The sequence below is a fragment of the Chenopodium quinoa genome, unplaced genomic scaffold, assembly GCF_001683475.1.
Source record: "Chenopodium quinoa cultivar QQ74 unplaced genomic scaffold, ASM168347v1, whole genome shotgun sequence".
Lineage (NCBI taxonomy): Eukaryota > Viridiplantae > Streptophyta > Magnoliopsida > Caryophyllales > Amaranthaceae > Chenopodium > Chenopodium quinoa.
Genome location: NW_018744304.1, coordinates 3404637 through 3423186, shown reverse-complemented (window position 1 = coordinate 3423186; position 18550 = coordinate 3404637). Strand labels below are relative to the sequence as shown.

The window sequence follows — 18550 nt, the reverse complement described above, 5'->3', positions numbered from 1 at the left end:
GAAGAAGCAGCACAGCAGGTCAACTCCAAATATAATAACCAAAGCTATGTCCGAGAAATTGTCATCTCAGACCAAACGTAAAAAATAAAAATTTCAACTAATTCCTAACATAATTCTGCTATCTATGCAACTACTAAACTAATTGGTTGTTTGCTTGCTACAGACATAACAAGACCTTGACCATCTCTGCATGGAATGACCTCTCGGGAACTGCAAGTGATGCTATAAATTTCTAGGCTGAAAAATTTGTTGTAGTTTGCTTCACAACACTTAAACATAATCCTCACAGAGGTAGAACCACATAAACTAATTAATTTAAAAGAAAACCTACTTATTGTTCATAATAATTTAAAAGGCTAACATGTCATCTACTATGCAGCGTTTGCCTTATCAACTACCATGTCTACGAGAATTATTCATAACCCAAAAGGAGATAGGGGGAATGTCTTACGTGAATGGTAATTAAAGTCACTACAAATACTAATTGATAAGAACTAATTGCTCTAACTTCTTAAATTCACATTTGTGATGCCATAATTATTTTTTATACATGTACAGGGTTGTTGCACAGAAGCAGCTACTACAAGATAGACAAGAAAAGTTTTACAGATTCGAGATACTACACAAGAACAATATATGAAAACAATTGAAGAACTGAAACACAAGAAGGTATACAAATTGAAAATTATGTCTTTGTTTACATTTACAACAATACAATATTAATATTATTTCCATAAATTCATGCAGGCTGCAAATGCACTGATGGAAGAACGTCAGTGGATTCAGGCTATCATTCCAAATACTACTTTGGATGATGTATTTGTTTACTTAGGTTGTTCTGGTTGTGGGAAAAAATGTAGTGTTCCTAAAGGAGGACAATTCACATGCATCGTTTGTGACAACAAGAACTGTGTCTCAACTCCAAGGTTTGTTAAAACCCAACTTCTAAAATAAATTAAGGATATAATTTAACAATACCTTCATATTTGATCTATGTAAAAGCTGAATATATTAAGTTATCAGGTGTCATGTGTTGATGAATTTAATTTTGGTTAAGATGTTATTCTTGTTTTGGATTAATTTAATTACTGTGTCATGAATTATGGGACAGAGGGAATATCGCACGTATTGTAATATGAAATGGGTAGTAATACATTAAATCAAATGGACATGCCGAAAGAGTTCTAAAAAGGACGGACAAAATAAAATTATAAGAAGACATAGAAATGAGCCAAAGAAGCCCAAAAAGAGAAAGCACCTGGTGATATAGAAAATATAATGGTTGTTTTACAAAAAAGAGGGATTTAAAACAACTCTTTCTTATCTTGATCTACTATAGCTTCCCTAGGATACTTTACTGCCAATGCAATTAGTAATATGTCCCATTTACGAGCACCTAGAGTAAGTTCTTTTTGCATTTGAAAGGAACCAAAGACCAATAGTCTTCTGTAATGTTGCCTACTCTCTCAGTCACTGTCTAGAATTAGGGACAAGGAAAGTGGGGATGGAGGGGGGTTACTGGTTATTATATTTGATTACTAAGACCTCTTTACAAGTTAAACACTTTGTACAACTTTATGTTCTATAAGACAATTTAATAGTACAATTAGGAAAATTACATTATACAATAGTAACCCTACCATTAGCTTTCTCATTTTTTGGTTATACAGGGTTGCTTTCAAATTCGAAGCAACTGATGTAACAGGTTCAATAACATTGACATCGTTCAATAATGACACGGAGAAAATGTTCAGCAAGAGCGCAGCTGAAATCAAAGCTCTGAAAGATCTTCTACTAAATTTACACATAACTTTAAAGCAATTGCAAAAATTTTACTTATAATGATTATTGTTAATAAGATACATACCTTTTCAATGCTATAATCCGATTAGAACAGCTTACAATACACTAATAATACATATGATGATTACAAACTGTATTGTCTAGGGTGATGTGGTTGCCTTTCAAGCAATTGAAGAAAAGCTCCGAAAAAAAACAACTTTCTTCAAACTCGATCCATCTAATTCCCTTGGTTCAAGCAACGTTTTGGAATGGTCACTCAAAACTATTGAAACCGCTGAATATGCATCCAAAAAGGATTTAACAAAATTGACTATTGCAAGAAGTGATGATATTGAATTTTCGGATTAGAATATGAATGTGGATTTTACACCAACCAAGCCTCATGGGAGTGCTTTAGCTGGTATAGAAGAAAATGTTGCAGCTACAAACAAAGATACACCAGATTCAAAAGCAAAGGACAAAGGGAAAGAGAAAATTTCAGAAACAACTTTCCGTAAATTCCCATTGTCATCAAAAGGTAACAATTCTAATACATATTTATTATAAACAAGCCCTCTAAACTATGCATAGTACATTCATGACAATTGATACACCTATACCACTATTTCCAGGTATTGTTATAGCTGATGAAGGCCATGGGGCTGCTGACCGCAACTTGAAAAACAAACCCCTGAAACATTCAGCTACTCATACACCTGCAACTGTGAAAACTCCTAAGATTTCACCTGCTGAGTGGACACAACTCTATCGCACACGCATGAGTGGAAACAATAAATCTCCAATGACTCCAGCACGCAATGAAGACACACAAACTAACTTGGTTTGTATACAAAGTGTAGCTCGGAAAAAACTTCGTTTCACAACATCACCATCTCATGAAAATGAAGATCATGACTCCGCCAACAAGGACCCAGCTAATTTAGCAATATCTGCTTCCGATAAATCTGCTCCACCAGAAATTGATGCTAACACATCTGTACCCAAAAATGATCATATGACACAAGCAACAATTGACTCTCTTACTGAAGGGAATTAGCAGAAAAAAAAAAAAAAGAAAAAAAGAATAGCAATGTACATAGGTAAGAGAAGTAGGTACTATAACTAACTTCAAAGGTGTGGTACTGTCACCCCCTCTATTACAAAATTTGGGCTTGCATGATAATTACATCAGAGACATCTATTAAACAGGAGGATAATTACAGCACTTGATATTTTGATGTATTGAAGGAACATAATCTATACTACGTATTCCATTCAAAAACTCTCTGTTTTTTTTTTGTATTGCTACAGCATTGCATTATAATTACTTTAGATGAAGGTAGAGTATCTAATGTAAATAGGGTTGCAATACTGTTGAGTGAAAACTTTTGAAGAGTTTTCTAAGAACATTTAGTTAATGTTCTTGGAAAACACTATAAAAAGGTCGAATGTTGTTCATAAAAAAAAATACAATGATGTAATGTTTATTTATAAATTACCATATACAAAATATAAAAATTATGGTAAATTAGAATTGTTACAGTTTTTACTAACTTAATTTGAGCAGACTATGAAAAATTGCAGTGATGTAATTTTTGTTTCAGCATAACGGTAAGAGGGGGTATTATTAATTACAATATTCCCTAAAAAAAAGGAATTACGACTGTTTAGGGTAAAATTACCCATGACAAATAGACCAATCCGGACCTGCCACGTGTCCACCACGTGGGCCAATCAGCGTCCGCCACTTGTCACCCTAAGAGGTTCAACATGGACTAATCAGGCCACGCCATGTGGCCCATTATCCGCCAACCTGGAAAACGACCATCACAAGCCCAATTCCCGAGGCAAGCCCAATCAGTCCTAGGTTTTCCCAGAAAACCTAATATTGGGCACGTACTTCGAGGCTATATAAACAGGTCATTAGCCTCCCTTAAAGAACATAATGACTCTCACCTAGAGAAACCTAAACACATTGATCACTCCTCCCCTAGAGGAACCAGATCTCCCACCTTTATTTTCCGTACCTTATTAACTCCACATACAAGTACTAACTTGATCGTCGGAGGCGGAGCTCCCACCACCCGAAGTCTCCGTAGTTTTGCAGGTACAGGTGCACGGATCCAGTCTCGGAATTGTAACTCTCCCGCAGGACATCAGAAAACCCCAAAACAACGACGATTCAAAATTCTCGTCCTCGGCTTCCAAAAGCATAGCTTTAGCTATTACAACCTCGAGGTAAAGTTTGTTTTGTAACTAGGTAAGCCCGCCTTACTACGATGGCGTCACCCTTCGAACCTTTGTGGAGGGGAAAGTATAAAATAAGACATCTCTTTCATTAGAGGATAGGGTGAAACTCTAATAGCTTCTTCAATGGCATCATAGCTCCCACCACCCGGAGTCTCCGTTGTTTTGCAGGTACAGGCGCACGGATCTAGTCCCAGAATTGTTGCTCTCCCACAGGACATCAGAAAACCCCGAAACATTTTTGGCGCCGTCTGTGGGGAGAGTACTTTCGAGATGGCATCACAATCTGTACCGATTCAAAGTGAGAAGCGTCCCATGGACGACCCCCAGGTCTACTCAGACCAGGATACGGACAATGAAATGCACGACCCCTGACGGGTCTCTCAGAGCTCGACGCACCCGTCCCACTAAAAGGAGGGAACGGGAGGACTGCCAGGATGGCCCTAGTCAACCAGTCGGCCCACCGCCTGAGCATCAACAGGCGGTTAAGGGATCTGCTCCCATCACCAGAAACAAACTCATGACCTTCATGAATAGTTTCAAGGGGGAGATCCAAGAGCTTACCAACAAAAGGGCGACTGATCCACCAAAGGAACAGTTGGCCAGAAGACCCTCCCAGTCTGGGAGGAAGAAGCCTATAAAGGATCAAGAGGCGACCCCCTACCCTAGATCTAGGGGGAGGCAGGCTCCATTGATCGATTTGACTAAGTATCGCTTCCTGATTAGGGGATTTTTATCCACCAATCACCGTTTGACAAGTGGACCAACCAGGTTCCGCCACGTGTCCTTCACGTAGGCCAATAGGAGCCTGCCACGTGTCAATCACAGATACGTCCTCTACGGACCAATTGAGACACGCCACGTGTCCACCCATGCCAAATGGGAAAACCGGCCAACAAGGCCCAATCCTGTTTAGAGGCCCGGTCAGCCCTAGGTTTACCCTAAACCTTGAGAGTGGCACGCTTCTCAAGACTATAAATACTTAATTAATCCTCATTAAGAGAGGACAGAACAGAAACGTTACGGAACACACTAATAACCGGCTGATCTCGCTAACAAAGCAGATTACCAATTAAACACTCTCACCTAGAGAGACCTTATTACTTTAATTTCCGCATTAATTACTCCTTAATCAGGTACTAACTTGACCGTTGGAGGCGGAGCTCCCAGGAGTCTCTGTTATTTTGCAGGTACAGGCGTCCGGTTCCAGTCTCGGAATTGTAACTCTCCCGCAGGACATCAGAAAACCCCGAAACATTTGGCGCCGTCTGTGGGGAGAGTACTTCAGAGATGGCATCCAAGTCTGTACCGACTCCTGAAGAGAGGCGTCCCCTAAACGACCCTCAAGTTCAGTCGAACCATGACACCGAAAGTGAATTTGAAGTTGAAACTCATACAGCTCCAGACGGGACCCTAAGGGCCCGACGTACCCGTCATACTGAAAGGAGGGAACGGGAGCATCTTCAAACAGGAAGCGAGCCAGCAGGCGCACCGCCTGTTCGGCAACAGCCGACTGATGGGTCTGCTCCCATCACAAGGAACGAACTCATGACCTTCATGAGGGACTTCAAGGGAGAGATTCAAGAGTTGATCAACAAGAAGCCGCCTGCTTCAGTCAAGGAGCAGTCGGCCAAGAAACCCTCCACTTCACTGAAGAGGAAGCCAGTTCAAGGGCGAGAGGCGACTCCTCATCCTAAATCTAGGAAGCGGGAGCCACCTGCCCTTGATTTCACAAAATTCCGTTATCCTACAGGAAATAGGAAACCGGTTCGTCATCTTCAGGCGGACGGGTCAAAGCAAACATTCACAGATGCTCGGCTACTGCTAGAGCAGAAGAAGAGTGACCGATTGTTAGAGTCGGCTTCTACTTCAAACTTTCAAGACAGTTTGCGAAATGCCTCGATGAGGCATACTCAGTCGTACCATGAGAGTCAGTCAGGCGGCACCTCCCGTCAGTCCGGCTTTCATAGTGCCCAGGCGGTACCAAACTTACCATTTGTGCCGCAACAACAGTATTTTATGCAGCCACCTCCATTTGGTGGACCTACAGCAAAAAACGTCCAACCTATGGACTGGCAGCTACGGTTGCTTAGACTTGGTGAACAGCCGTCGGCCTTCTCCAAGGAAATTACTGAAGCCGCTCAGCCGGCCAAAGTGAAAAATGTACTAGTAGGCGCCTATGACGGCACTACTAACCCAGAAGACCATCTGATGGCATTCACCAACCTGATGTACCTTCAAGGGTTGGATGATCCCACTTGGTGCAAGTGTTTCCCAGCGACTCTCAAAGGAATCGCACAGCAATGGTTCGGCAAACGGCCAGGTAGAAGCCTTTAATAAAATCATCTCAGACGGTCTCAAGAAAAAGATTGAACGAGCAGGCGGCCTATGGGCGGATGAACTACCACATGTTCTCTGGGCCATTAGGACGACTGAAAAAGGGGCGACTGGAGAAACTCCATTCCTCCTAACTTACGGTGCGGAAGCTGTTCTTCCAATAGAACACTACGAGCCGACTCTTCGTGTAATGCTATATGACGAAGAGGCAAACTGGGAAGCCATGCGCCTGGCATTAGACTCACTTCCTGAAAAGAGGGGCAATGCTGTTTTGCGCCATGAGATCTATCGCCTGAGAATGACTAGATCATACAACAAAAAAGTACACAGGCGTCCACTCAAAGTAGGGGACTTTGTACTTAGAAAAATGGAAGCAGTTGGTAGGGCTAATGAGTCTGGCAAACTAACTCCCAACTGGGAAGGACCCTACCGAATCTATGAGGAAGTCAGGGACGGTACCTACCGTCTGGAAACACCAGACGGACAACCGTTGCCTCGAACTTGGAATGTAGATAATCTTAAGAAATATTTCTTTTGAATGATGTAAAGTAAAGAGCTACTTAATAAAAGTTTGCACTTACTATTCAAGTTTTGTATTACGAGGGGCACGCCGTCTGTACCTTTACAGTCGGCTACTCTCCATTGAGTTTCACTCTATCTTCAGAGGGGCATGCCGTCTGTACCTTTACAGTCGGCTACTCTCCATTGAGTTTTACACTATCTTCAGAGGGGCATGCCGTCTGTACCTTTACAGTCGGCTACTCTCCATTGAGTATTTCACTCACAATAGGGGCATGTCGCCTGGGCATATAGTCGGCTACTCTCCATAAGAAGATGGCCGACTGGTTCCAAGCACATAGCCACCTCCCTAATACTTAGCTAAAAATATTAGGGCCTGGCCGACCCTGTGCCTAACAGGCGGCTACCCTTCTTTTACTTAGCACCTACGTTCACCAAGAACTTACCAAGGCCACAGGCTGAATGATCAGACCAGGCGCCAAGCCAACTGATCAAATCTACAAAACTAATACGACCTGTCCCAACATCATAGCAGGCGTCCGACGGCATCCCTCCGGATGAAATTCGTCGCAGAGAGCAGCTCCCTTTTGGGTGGAACATTGTTCTATAAACTAATTACACGGCACCTATACGACTGTCCCCAAGGGCAACCACGTAGCCGTTTTTGAGACAAGGATAACTCTATCACTAACCAAACCAGTGGTAGCAGTTGACATCTGAGTCAGATGACCGCCTGTATTACTTGGGATAAATGCAGGGGGTACCTATTGAGTTAATAGCCAACAAACATTGGCGAATCAAGGGGTCTAGCCGGCCTATGCCGCCTGGTACCTCTACTTCTCAAACAAAAGTGACGGCGACTGAGTAACTCCAACGTTAACTCATAGTCACTCCCTCAAATTTGGTACGGAACCTAAAAGGTTTGAGTCGTCCGCCTGTTTTTAACAAACAGGGGCACTCAAATCCCTATTCCTACTAGGTAACCTATTGAGTTAATAGCCAACAAACATTGGCAAATCAAGGGGATCAGCCGGCCTCCGCCGCCTGGTACCTCTACTACTCAATCTAGATGGTGACGGAGACTAAGTAACTCCTATGTTAACTTAATAGTCACAAACTTAGTATGGAGCCTAAAAGGTATGAGTCGTCCGCCTGTTTTTAATAAACAGGGGCTCTCAACCACTACTCTTGCTAGGTTAACAAATTATGAGTTAAAAGCAACAACATTGGCAATAAAGGGAAACAACCGGTACCCGCCGCTTGTTATCTTTACTACTCAATTCCTTGGCGACTAGGTAATACTCAATTTACTTGGTCAGACCACTTTCCTAGGTTAAAATTACAAAAAGACAGGCACGCCTGCCTAAAAAGGCTCCAGACAAAATAATTCGAATACCGATTGAATAAATGGCCGACTGATCGTCTATCCTGGAAACAGACAACCAGTCGTCCAGGGGCATAGGCGGCGTACTAACTATCCGTACCTGTCTGCAACGTTCGGCCATGTACAACAGTCGGTCTAGTAAACAATTGGATATTAGATATGGAATACTTGGACAAATTTGAAGCAAAACAAAAATTCATTAAAAATAAGCCGGTCATTAAAGACCAGCAAAATATTCAAAGCCCCGGCCCCCTGGCCGGGTAAATACAAAGCAAACGGCACGCAGGCCGTGGAAAGAATACATTAAGCTTAAGAAGGGGGCAGTTCAGTATTAGCAGCTGCCGCCTGGTCAGCACTCTTCTTGCTGGACTCGGCTTCAGCTGCATCCTTTTTTGATGCCTTACCCCCAAGTGGCACAAGCGCCACAACCGGCTCCTCCTCCTCCTCCGCTTCTCCCAACGCCTCTTCTTCAGCAGCCCCCAGGATCTCTTGATTATATGTTTCCGAACACTGGCGGTACGTTCTTTCCCAAGAGGCAAAGTCGGCATTGGGGAAGAGGCGGCCCCAGGTCATGCGCTGGATTTGAGCGGAGTCTTCCATCATCTCCCGGACCAGCTTTTTCTTCTCTTGCTCGGCCTTTTCCGAGAGCTCTTGGGTAAGACTCTTCTCCTGGGTCACCAGGCGTTCTTTTACGCTGGCCAAGGATTTCTCCATGGCTTCGTAAGAGTACATTTTTAGGCGAAGAGGTTTCAGCTCGGCCTGGAGGTTTGTGATGGTCGCCTCCAGCTCGTCATTCTTCTTCTGGGCCGCCTCTAACTGAGCCCGAACAGCGGCGGTAGCCTGCGCCTGATAATAAAGAATATCAATGGTCAGTAGTTCATTTTGGGCAATTTGAAACATTGCCTTGTCACAGTCAGAGGCGGCCATAGCTTTTGCAGCCTTTACCTCTTTGTTCTTCCGATCAAGCGGCTTGCGAAGGCCGTTAACTCGGAGCAGGGCCTAAGTACAAAAAAAAACAGGCGTCAGTTTCCAAACAAAAAAGATAACAGGCGTCCTGGAATTCAAATACTCAAAAAAGTATACCTCAGCAAGGACCCCTGCAATCCCATCAAGGTCAAGGGTGCCGACACCCCTGACCGCCTCCCTTTCAGATGGAGGAACTACTTTGATCATGGACTTGGCTACCTCTACCAAGTCAGGCCCCTGAGGGCCGGCTGCATCAAGCGTAAAAAAGCAAGTTAGACCTAGTCAAGAAGGAAGCAAGTGTAAAAGTTTTTACAAGTAATTGTCCATACTTCTAGGCGGCCCCGCCGGAGTTTTAGAAGAAGTGGCCGGCTGCTTCTCAGCCGCCACTGTTTTCCTGGAAGACCCAGGAGAGCTTGCAACAGTCGTCCTCCGGGCCTTGGGGTCCGGCTGTTGCGAGGAAGAAGCTCTTGGAGTGCCCGACTGAAAAAAAAAAAAAAAAAAAAAAAAAAAAAAAAAAAAAAAAGAGTTAGTATATGCATAAGACAACTCCTAAAAGAGGAAGAGTTTCGAAGCCTACCAAGGGTGCCCCCTTGTTGGGGGAGTCGGTACAAGACTGTTGCATGAGAGAGGCCCGCAACATGGCCGCCGCAGTCTTGGATGCTGTTATTTTACTCATGGCGTCAGCTGCAAAAAATAAACAGCAAAGTTAGTAAAAATCCCAAGTAAACAAGGCGTGAAAAAACAGAGTATTTGTCAGGCCGGCTACCTCTAGAGCACCGACTGCTGAGGCCACAGGCGGCCAAAAAGTACTCGTCATAGAGCCACTTGAAGCTCGGGACGCAGTTTAGGGGTACTTGCTCTCGTACCCCTGAAGTAGAGTTCACCCTAGTCTCTACTTTGAAGAGTCCTTTGTCTAGGATCACTTTTTTAGCCTGCGAGAAGAGGCGGATCCCTATTCCACTTGTTAAAGCGTTTGTTCAGCTCCGTGTCTGAACCCTCGATGATAAGGAAGGTGTTCCGCCAATCCTTCCATTTGTTCGCCTTACCTCTCGTCATGAGGTAGCCCCTATGGCTTGTTAATTGATACCAGCCGGTACCTCCCGACTTAGGGGTCCGGCTGAGATAGTTCATGTGGGCGAAAGCCTCAAAGCTTGGCTCCACCCCGTACATTTCGCACCCGGCCACATAGCCGAGTACGTTTACCCAAGAGTTGGGGGCTAACTGCCATAACCCCAAATCATACCCATCTAAAATCCGGTGAACAGCCGGATGTAATGGGAAGCGCAGTCCAGCTTTGATGGCCGCCACATAGCAGCCGTCATCATAGCTGGTACCAGCCGGCCAGACGACAGTGTCTTCTGGATCCGGCACGAACAGTAAAAATCCGGGGCCCATTCTGTGGTTAGCTATAAAGCTCTCCACTTTGTCTTGCATGGCTGCGATCCGGCCCCGGGGTACCGTGCAGTAGTAGGGGGTGTTTTCCTCTCTGTAAGAGGCGGACGGCTCCGCCCAATTGCCCCCTTCTCAACTGCATGAGAAAGCCTCGCCTCTTGTAGGCGGCTGTTTCTTTCTTCTGAGCCTGGAGAAGCGTGGCCAGAAGAGCTGGACTCGGACTCGTCCTCTGACGAGTCCGAAGAGGACGACTCCTCCCCTCTCCCAGAGGGGCCCGCCTCCTCTCCCTTAGAAGGAGCAGGAGGAAAATTAGACATATCAACGGTGAAATGGGAAGGGACCACCTTGACCCCTCCCTCAGAACTGTCGGCTTGGCAGCCGCCTCGTCTCACTTCTACATCTGGCGCCTGGTCAGATGTTTCACTAATGAGCACCCTTTGGGAGGAGCCGTCCGAGTTTGAGATCATAGCAGTCTTTTTTGTTCTGGCCATCACGTTCTGCATAGACACAGATACAGTCGGACTTTGTATAAAGGGCAAAGATGGGTCCAGAAAAGGGCAGGCGGCACTCTTAGTCCTAGATTCAGCCGTCCCCGGTGACCGGCTGATCACTAACTTAGGTCGTGTCGTGTGCTTCCGTGGTGCCATTTCAAAAAATAAAAAGAAAATTAAGAGTAAGAGAACTGAGTTACCTGAACGAGTGACGGTTGATGAAGTTCTGGAAATCTTGTGCAGTCGGCTTGTCAGAACAGGCGGTAGGCAGAAAAGGTCCGAAATGTCAGAGCAAGTTCAGGGGTCCGAATGTTCTCGCAAAGTTCTCAAATGTGAAAATGACCGAAGTCAGCACTTCCTTATATAGGCAAAGTGAGAAGGCGAAGGGTCGCTTCCAAATTCAAAATTTGGGCGGGAAAATCTCTCGGCCATTTGCAAGGTGACACCTGTAGCAGGCCGTCCCCTGTCACCGTGCGGCACCTGTCACAGGTGACACGTGACCAGTCACGTGCCACCTGTGAGGGGCAAATGATTAGGGGATTTTTATCCACCAATCACCGTTTGACAAGTGGACCAACCAGGTTCCGCCACGTGTCCTTCACGTAGGCCAATAGGAGCCTGCCACGTGTCAATCACAGATACGTCCTCTACGGACCAATTGAGACACACCACGTGTCCACCCATGCCAAATGGGAAAACCGGCCAACAAGGCCCAATCCTGTTTAGAGGCCCGGTCAGCCCTAGGTTTACCCTAAACCTAGAGAGTGGCACGCTTCTCAAGACTATAAATACTTAATTAATCCTCATTAAGAGAGGACAAAACAGAAACGTTACGGAACACACTAATAACCGGCTGATCTCGCTAACAAAGCAGATTACCAATTAAACACTCTCACCTAGAGAGACCTTATTACTTTAATTTCCGCATTAATTACTCCTTAATCAGGTACTAACTTGACCGTTGGAGGCGGAGCTCCCAGGAGTCTCCGTTATTTTGCAGGTACAGGCGTCCGGTTCCAGTCTCGGAATTGTAACTCTCCCGCAGGACATCAGAAAACCCCGAAACACTTCCCCTCACCAAGGAAGTGGAAGCCTATCTGGCATGTTCATCCGGATGGATCAAAGAAAACATACTCTGATAACCATGAGTATGCCTCATAAGTGCCAGAATAAAATTATCAAGTGGATTGTTTTGTGTAAGTGAGCTGGTCCACCCCATAATTTGCAAGGAAACATAACTAGGTGATAAAAATGTTAGGCGGCAACCCACTAACATTATATCATCAAGCTTCACTATTATTATATTAGCTCTTCCTTGGATATTCTCAAGCATAAAATAAATATATTCAGCAGCTCAACACAAGCCAACCTTTGGTGATAGCAGCCGACATTATTCTTACCTACGCATGCCATGACACTTAAAGCAGCCAGCCACGTTAAAACAAGCGGAATGCTAATCAAATGGCATCATGTGGCCGAGTAAGATTGAAAAAGAGTAGCGCATGGTTCGTAGTAAGGTACTCGGCCATAAGCAGGCAGCACCTGTCCAGGCGGCAGCCAGCCTGGTACCAGCCGCGAAGCAGCCTGGCAGCTCTAAACCACATTCGGCTATGTGTACATAAAGTACATAGCGTGTAATTGCCACTAGCAGGCATGAGCATTTCCTTCGACGCGACACCTTCATAATTATAAAAACAGTCGGTATAGTACTTTGGTTAAGCTTGGCCATGTTAGGATGAGCTAAACAGAGCTAACCTTTGAACAGCCGGTATCTCATGGCAAAAACCAGTCAGCCTTATCACCAATGGTATCACTTGCCTAGCTTACCAACTCAATTGCTAAAGAGCAGCCGGTATCTAGACTTGGTTCCTCAAAACGCCAGCTCTATCCCAGCCACCAAACAGCCGGTGCTTGTCGAGGGTAGCCTCGAGAACCGACAATATGAATTTGAAGCATGAATGCCGAGTATAATTATACAACCGGCCACCTTCGTTGATAAGAATAGGCGGAATTCGCAGCTAACACATCAAGCGTGTGTGGCTTGTTTAAGGAAGCTAGCACTAAGCGGCAGTACTCTTTCAAGTCACCTAGAATCCGACATGATTGGTTCGGCTTTACCATCCATTAGCCTTGACATCCTCAACTTGTTGACACAAAGCGGCACCATGCGCTAAGTGGCATACCGAATGTATGGTTTGGTATAGGGGCTTGGTTTAGGCTACCATCATCATTATTATGATTAAAAAAAAATAAAAATAAAAATAAAAATAAAAGGGGGAAAGCCGCCTAAAAGCATGGTTAATTGTCATTCTCATGCATGAGAATAAGACAAAAGTATAAGATCCCCTCAAAAAACTATTGCCTAAGGTTAGTAAAACCGGCTCTTTAGGCGCCACCTTACTAAAGACCGTCCTCCACTTATTTGTGTGACAGTCTATCAAGCAAGAGAGGCGACATGAATAGTAGTCGACCCCCTATACGACGAAGTCTCGTAGCTATGAAAGCAGTCGACCCTCATTAATTTCACTAAGGGGCTAAAGACCGGCGGAAAATGTGTGGGCCGAACAGTAAGGTCGCAAACCACATTAAAACAAGTTTAGCACGACCACCTGTCCCCATTCGAAGAAAGTAGAGTCACCAATCCTCCATGGAAGGGAGCTAAGTCATATATCTACTCTAACACTTGAAATTATTTCAATACTTGATACTGATCCAGAGGGGCATGCCGATGTACCTCTACAGTCGGCTACTCTCCGTTGAGTATTTCACTCTATCACTAGAGGGGCATGTCGTCTAGACATACAGTTGGCTACTCTCCATAGAAGAGGGCCGACTGGTTCCAAAACAGACAGCCACCCCCTATACTTAGCTAAAAAATGATCAGGGCCTGGCCGACCCTGTGCCTAAACAGGCGGCTACCTTCCTCTTACTTAGCACCTACGTTCACTAAGAACTAACCAAGGCCACAAGCCGAATGATCAGTCCAGGCGCCAAGCCAACTGATCCAATCTTTAAACTAATACGACCTGTCCCAACATCATAGCAGGCGTCCGGCGGCATCCCTCCGGATGAAATTCGTCGCATAGAGCAGCTCCCTTTTGGGTGGAACACTACTCTATAAACTAATTACACGGCACCTATGCGACTGTCCCCAAGGGCAACCACATAGCCGTTTTTGAGACAAGGATAACTCTATCCCTAACCAAACCAGTGGTAGCAGTTGACATTTGAGTCGGATGACCGCCTGTATTACTTAAGATAAATGCAGGGGGTACCTCTTGAGTTAATAGCCAACAAACATTGGCGAATCAAGGGGTCCAGCCGGCCTCCGCCGCCTGGTACCTCTGCTACTTAAGCAGGAGTGACGGCGACTGAGTAACACCAACGTTAACTCATAGTCACTCCCTCAAACTTGGTATGGAACCTAAAAGGTTTGAGCAGACCGCCTATTTTTTGGCAAACAGGGGCACTCAAACCACTATTCCTACTAGGTTACCACTCCTTGGGTTAATAGCCAACAAACATTGGCGAATCTAGGGGATCAGCCGGCCTCCGCCGCCTGGTACCTCTACTACTCAAGCTAGAGTGTGACGGAGACTGAGTAACTCACATGTAAACTCATAGTCACTCTCTCAAACTTAGTATGGAGCCTAAAAGGTATGAGTCGCCCGCCTATTTTAAGCAAACAGGGGCTCTCAACCACTACTCCTGCTAGGCTAACAACCTTTGAGTTAATAGCCAAGCAAAACTTGGCAAATCAAGAGGACTATCCGGTCTCCGCCGCCTGGTTTCCGTACTACTCAAACAAAATAGGCAGTGATTGACTAACCGCAAGGTTAACCAGTCGCCCTCCTTAGTACGGAACCTAAAAGATATGAGAGGTCCGCCTGTTTTTTTGGCAAACAAGGGCTCTCGACCACTATTCCTACTAGATCTGACAGAAGCTACCGCCCAGGCATAGCTACTCTAGCCAGGCGTCCCGTTCACAGAAACAGACGGCCTGTCCCCATCAAACTTGGTGAAATTCATCAAATATTGTGAAACCATGCCAAAACATTTTGGCGCAGCTTGAGTTAATAGCCAAGCAAAACTTTGTAAGTGACACCTTTGTAAGTTAGAGAACACTTTTTTCACACAATATTTTTTAAAAAATAGTTAAACTTTTTTTTTAGGGAAAACGTCAAGCCTTATATTAATTAATGTCAAGTTCCGCCAGAGTCAACAAACTTTGCGGAAACGGACCAAGACAAACATACTCATCACAGTTTCTAGTGTCCCAACGAGACACGAGAAGGGCTACAGGATTTCCCGATCGTCTAACATGCAAAATAGAAAAATTATTGAATAAAAGAGACAAAGCAATAATATCAACAATCATCAAGAAGAGAGGAGAGCATCACTTTCGACTTCCACACGAGCATATCCCAACCTTCTAGCCATTCTCAGCCCATAACCAACAACCGCAACTTCAGCAACCTCCACAGGCCATCCATCACCTCCTTTCTTTACAGCAGCAGCCAGGATAGAGCCCCACTCATTTCTCAACACCACACCAAGCTGAGAGCCACCATTTACATGCGCATCGCAGTTTACCTTCACCACACCATTCGGTGGTTTACACCAATTATTCACAGAAGAGGGGGCACTGCTTGAGACAGGGGGTGTACCTTTGCCGAGTAACTGTTGTATTCCCGAACCATCCTAGTCATACCTGCTGCAATGGTGACAGGGTCAATTTGCACTTGCTCGAATATAAGGTTATTCATGCATGTCCACGAGGCCCAGCAAAGAGTTGCCCAATTTATTTGATCCTCCCTCGACAATCTGTCCTTTAGCCAGAGCACTGTGATGGTGAAACTATCCTTCGGTGCTTGCGATAAAATCTCATCAAAGGTGCTCACTGCCCAAATATTTCGAGCTGCAGAGCATTCGAACAGAACATCGGGAATTGACTCATCTCCCCCTCTGCACAGAGAGCATGTTTTATCCTCTAGTATATGCCGATACACTAATCTCTCACGAACAGCGAGAAAGCCTTTACACGCCCTCCACATGAAATGGCAAAGCTTTGGGGGTGCTTTCAAATTCCATATTAGTCTCCATACCACATCCTCAGTACTATCCACATCCAATAGTCCTCCATATACCAAACCAGTAACCCGAGCGCACAGTATACTCCCCATTCTTATTCGTCCACCAATACATCGTATCTCAAGTGCCACTGTTCGATAATGGGATTGAGAGCACTGCAGCCCTCTCAGTAGCTATAAAAGTGTCATTAACCCTTTTTACATCCCAAGTATTACTCGTATGATCGATTAAATCACACACTCTTAAGCTGAGATCGTTATCTACTAAGGGCATGGGAACCCAAGCAGAAGTATTACCAGGCAGCCACGCATCATTCCATACATTAACAGCATACCCATTACCAACCCTCCACTTCAATCCCTCGAATAGCAGAGATCTAGCTCCCCATATACTTCTCCAAACAAAGCTAGGATCAAAACCCACACTTGCGTTGAGAACGTCACAGTGTTTGAAGTATTTTGCCTTGAGTATTCTGTGAAGGAAAGTCTCATTATTGTGATGCAAATGCCAGAGTTGTTTTGCTAGTAAGGCTTGGTTGAAGTACCGGAGATCACAGAACCCCAAGCCACCCTTACCCTTTGGTTGGCACAATAGATCCCAGCGTTGCCAATGCATTTTCCTCCCTGAGTCAGTGGATCCCCACCAGAATCTGGCTAATAAAGAGTGTAGCTCATCAATGAAAGTGTCGGGGATTTTGAAAATACTCATCATGTATGTTGGAATAGCCTGGGCCACCGCTTTGATGAGTATTTCCTTACCCGACCTCACAACAATTTCTCCTTCCAACCTTGTAGCTTCTTCCAAAGTCTCTCTTTAAGCCCTGCAAAAATTACCTTCTTTGATCTGCCAATAATAGTTGGGAGCCCTAGATACTTATCATGCCTCTCAACCTCCGTTACACCAAGAATCACAATAATTTCCTCCCTGCGAACAGTATTCACATTTTTACTAAAAGTTACATCGGTTTTGCTAAGATCGACTTTCTGTCCCGATGGCCTCTCATATTTGCTGATAATATTAGCTATAACGGAGCATTATTGCACGGTAGCTCTAGCAAAAAGGATACTATCATCGGCAAAAAATAAATGTGAGACCCTTGGGGCTCCTCTACAGATTTTGGCTCCATGAATGAGATTATTTGCAGCAGCTTTATTCAACAAATTGGAAAACGCATCAGCACAAAGCAGAAACAAGTATGGGAGATCAGATCACCCTGCCTCAACCCTCTAGTCGGAAAAACAGAACCAGTAATCTTCTCGTTAATCTTAAAAGAAAAGTTGACGCTTTCAAGACAAGCCATAATACGCCCAATCCACTCCCTTGCAAACCCCATTTTTTCCATCACAAACTCCAAGAAAATCCACTCTACCCGATCATACGCCTTAGTCATATCAAGCTTCAAGGCAATGTTTTCCTTCCTTCCCCCACCTCCTCTCTTCATATGATGGAAAATCTCAAAAGCCACAATCGCATTATCAGTAATGAGACGTTTAGGAACAAAAGCACTCTGATTTTGGGACACTACATCTCCTAAAAACCCTTTCAACTTATTGGCCAATACTTTGGAGATAATTTTGTATATAACATTGCAACAACTAATTGGCCTATACTCAGAAATTAATTTAGGGTCTTTACATTTGGGAATAAGCACAATATAAGTATTATTGACATCTTTTAATTCCACCTCTCCCCTCCACCGGTTCTTCACATATGCAATAATATCATTTCCAAGTATATGCCAAAATTTCTGAAAAAAATAGAGCATGCATACCGTCGGGTCCGGGGGCTTTATTGGGGTGTTTTTGGAATAGAGCGGTTTTTATCTCCTCGGCAGTTGGTTCACTATTTAGCAGAGCGTTCATTTCCTCCGTGACAACTTCTTCAATTCTGTCAAGAGCCCCCTGGAAACCTGTTGGAGAGCTTGTCTCAAACAGATCTCTGAAATAAGCTTCAATTAGACGTTCAATGTCCACACGGTTATTTAGCCAATTCTCATTCGAATCTAGCAGCCCATTTATTCGATTGTTTGCTTGCGTTGACTAGCTTTGTGGTGGAAATATTTAGTATTCTTATCCCCATCCTTGAGTTCATTAGCTCGGACTCTGGCAAACCAAAAATACTCTTCTTGCATATAGCATATAGAGGGTGTCGAGAGCTTCAGAGATAGTTAAACTTAAATCTACACTTAGTTTGAAAAATGTTAGTTTTTTTTTTTTTTTTTTTTTTTTTTTTTTTTTTTTGTAAAGGCATGATCAATTTTTATGTATAATGTTAGTTTCAAAATTAATGTATTTGTAAAGGCATGATCAATTTTTATGTATAAAGTTAGTTCAAAATTTAA

General features: G+C 44.3%; 1 protein-coding gene across 1 annotated transcript; it reads right to left on the bottom strand.

Annotated features, from left to right (window-relative positions):
• Positions 1 to 16329: 16329 nt before the first annotated feature.
• LOC110695821 (uncharacterized mitochondrial protein AtMg00310-like) lies at positions 16330 to 16920 on the bottom strand. Its single transcript, XM_021873048.1, has one exon. It carries the CDS (start codon positions 16918 to 16920, stop codon positions 16330 to 16332), a length of 591 nt encoding a protein of 196 aa, XP_021728740.1.
• Positions 16921 to 18550: the final 1630 nt, after the last annotated feature.

Excerpts from the sequence above, each read along its gene's own strand:
- LOC110695821 (XM_021873048.1), bottom strand. The coding sequence starts at position 16,920 with ATGATGAGTATTTTCAAAATCCCCGACACTTTCATTGATGAGCTACAC.